The 1,815-nt window shown below is 25.9% G+C and overlaps 1 protein-coding gene across 1 annotated transcript in view; it reads left to right on the top strand.

Annotated features, from left to right (window-relative positions):
* Positions 1-1,815, top strand: part of Cp190 (centrosome-associated zinc finger protein CP190) — an 18,462-nt gene that overhangs the window by 12,389 nt on the left and 4,258 nt on the right. The window contains exon 7 of the mRNA XM_014425962.2: positions 654-707. Coding sequence (XP_014281448.1) covers positions 654-707 — 54 coding nt within the window. The remainder of the gene's footprint in view (positions 1-653; positions 708-1,815) is intronic.

Here is a 1,815-nt window from a genome sequence, read left to right as displayed (position 1 = left end):
ATATAAGAAGATAGTCAGGGTTGCGGTCAAAAGAGAAACATAAATAGTTTACACTGTTTCAGTGTTTCTCTTTTGACCGCAGCCCTGACAATCTTCTTATATATCAATTTTTACGGTCAACTATATACACATATATATAAATAATTACAAATAACTAATAACCAAGCTATGGTTATAATGAATATAGTTAATTTTTATAAATAATATTAACAATTGACCCTAATAAATGATTCTCTTGAAATCGATATGATAAATCTTAGAAAAGGTGAGAATTTTGGAGTGAATAAGTATATTAAGGGTTAAATGATACCTCACAATTAAATAAATATTATAAATAATTAGTAACAATGCTACGGTTATTAATAATAATTAATTAATCCTAATAAATTATTCTCTTGAAATTGATTTGATGAATCTTTGAAGAGTTAATTTTTATACAATTTAATTGAAATTAATTTCATATAAATATCTGTTATCAGATGGCTGCTAATTGTTACTATTGGTTAATCATTGATTAAATTATACATAACTATGTCTTATTTACAACTCAAATAATTATAATGTATCTATTAATTATTATTTATTTTTTTAGTTTACATGAAAATTATAGAACATACTATGAATGACTAATTTTCTACTTTTTTTTTTTAAAGATTACCTTTTTGGAGGAAAAGAACATTGCCTTTTATCACCAGGTTTCGTAAGCCGTAAGTATTATTTTATGTATTTCATAATTCCATATTGACAGATGATGATTGTGATATATAATTATTTTGTTTTTTATTTAATCAATCATAAACTTTAATTGAATGGAATATGGTCCGGGTGCGGTCAAAAAAACTCAAATAGTAAATGATTATACTATTTTTATTGAGCCATCATAAGAAAAATTAAAGGTTGTAAACAGTAAATGAAAAGGGTAATAGTAACAGATAGATAACAGATAAAATAAGAGAAGAAATATTAAAGAAAGTACAAATTAAGGATGAAAAAAAGAAAAGAATAAAATCAAATGATGAGACAGAATTCATACCTGTTTTGACAGGAGCCGTTTGTATTGGGGATGGGAGTTTAGCATGCCACAATAACGAAAATAATTTTAAAGTAAACATTGTAAAAAAAAAATATTTAAATTAGGTAAACAATAAATGGTAATATACTTAATAGAGGGGGAGAAGAGATATTTACAAAATTATAAAAAAAAAAAAAAATCATAGATAGAAAAACAAAGGAAAAATAAAGTATAAAATAATGGGATACAATATGTGTAAGTGATTAAGAAAGACAATATACCAAGTGAGTGGGGATACAGAGAAATGTAAATTATAATAGAAAATTAATAATAAAGTAAATAATATAAGTACACTTAAGAAGGTAACACATGAATATAAATTAAAAGATAAGATACATGAATATAAATGAAACAGGAAGGATAGTAAGTATAAAAATAATTAAATAAATGGTGAGAATTTAGAGAAACAAAAATAAAAGATATGACAAGAAAGTGGGCTTCTGAAATGCAGAACAAAGTGAAAAGAAGTATTATGAGGGTTTTATTATGTTCAAAATGTGTCGATATGTAAGGGAGAAGCAGTCTTTATCAACTTTATGTTTGACGGAATTCTCGTTAAATTTATGTAATTGGACTCTGAGATGAGACGTTTGGTGTGGTTGGGGACAGTGGCAAGAATGGAAGGATTGTCGAAATTATGAAAAGTATGATTCAGGTTTAATGCGTGTTCTGATAATTTAGATGCAAGTGGATTACAGGAGTTGATAGAAGTTTTGTGCTGGGAAATGCGGTTCTTCAGTTGG

This window comes from Halyomorpha halys, unplaced genomic scaffold (assembly GCF_000696795.3).
Source record: "Halyomorpha halys isolate HHAL.00 unplaced genomic scaffold, Hhal_1.1 Scaffold542.1, whole genome shotgun sequence".
Taxonomy (NCBI): domain Eukaryota; kingdom Metazoa; phylum Arthropoda; class Insecta; order Hemiptera; family Pentatomidae; genus Halyomorpha; species Halyomorpha halys.
The sequence above is the reverse complement of the archived record's forward strand: the minus strand, read 5'-3'. Positions and strand labels throughout refer to the sequence as shown.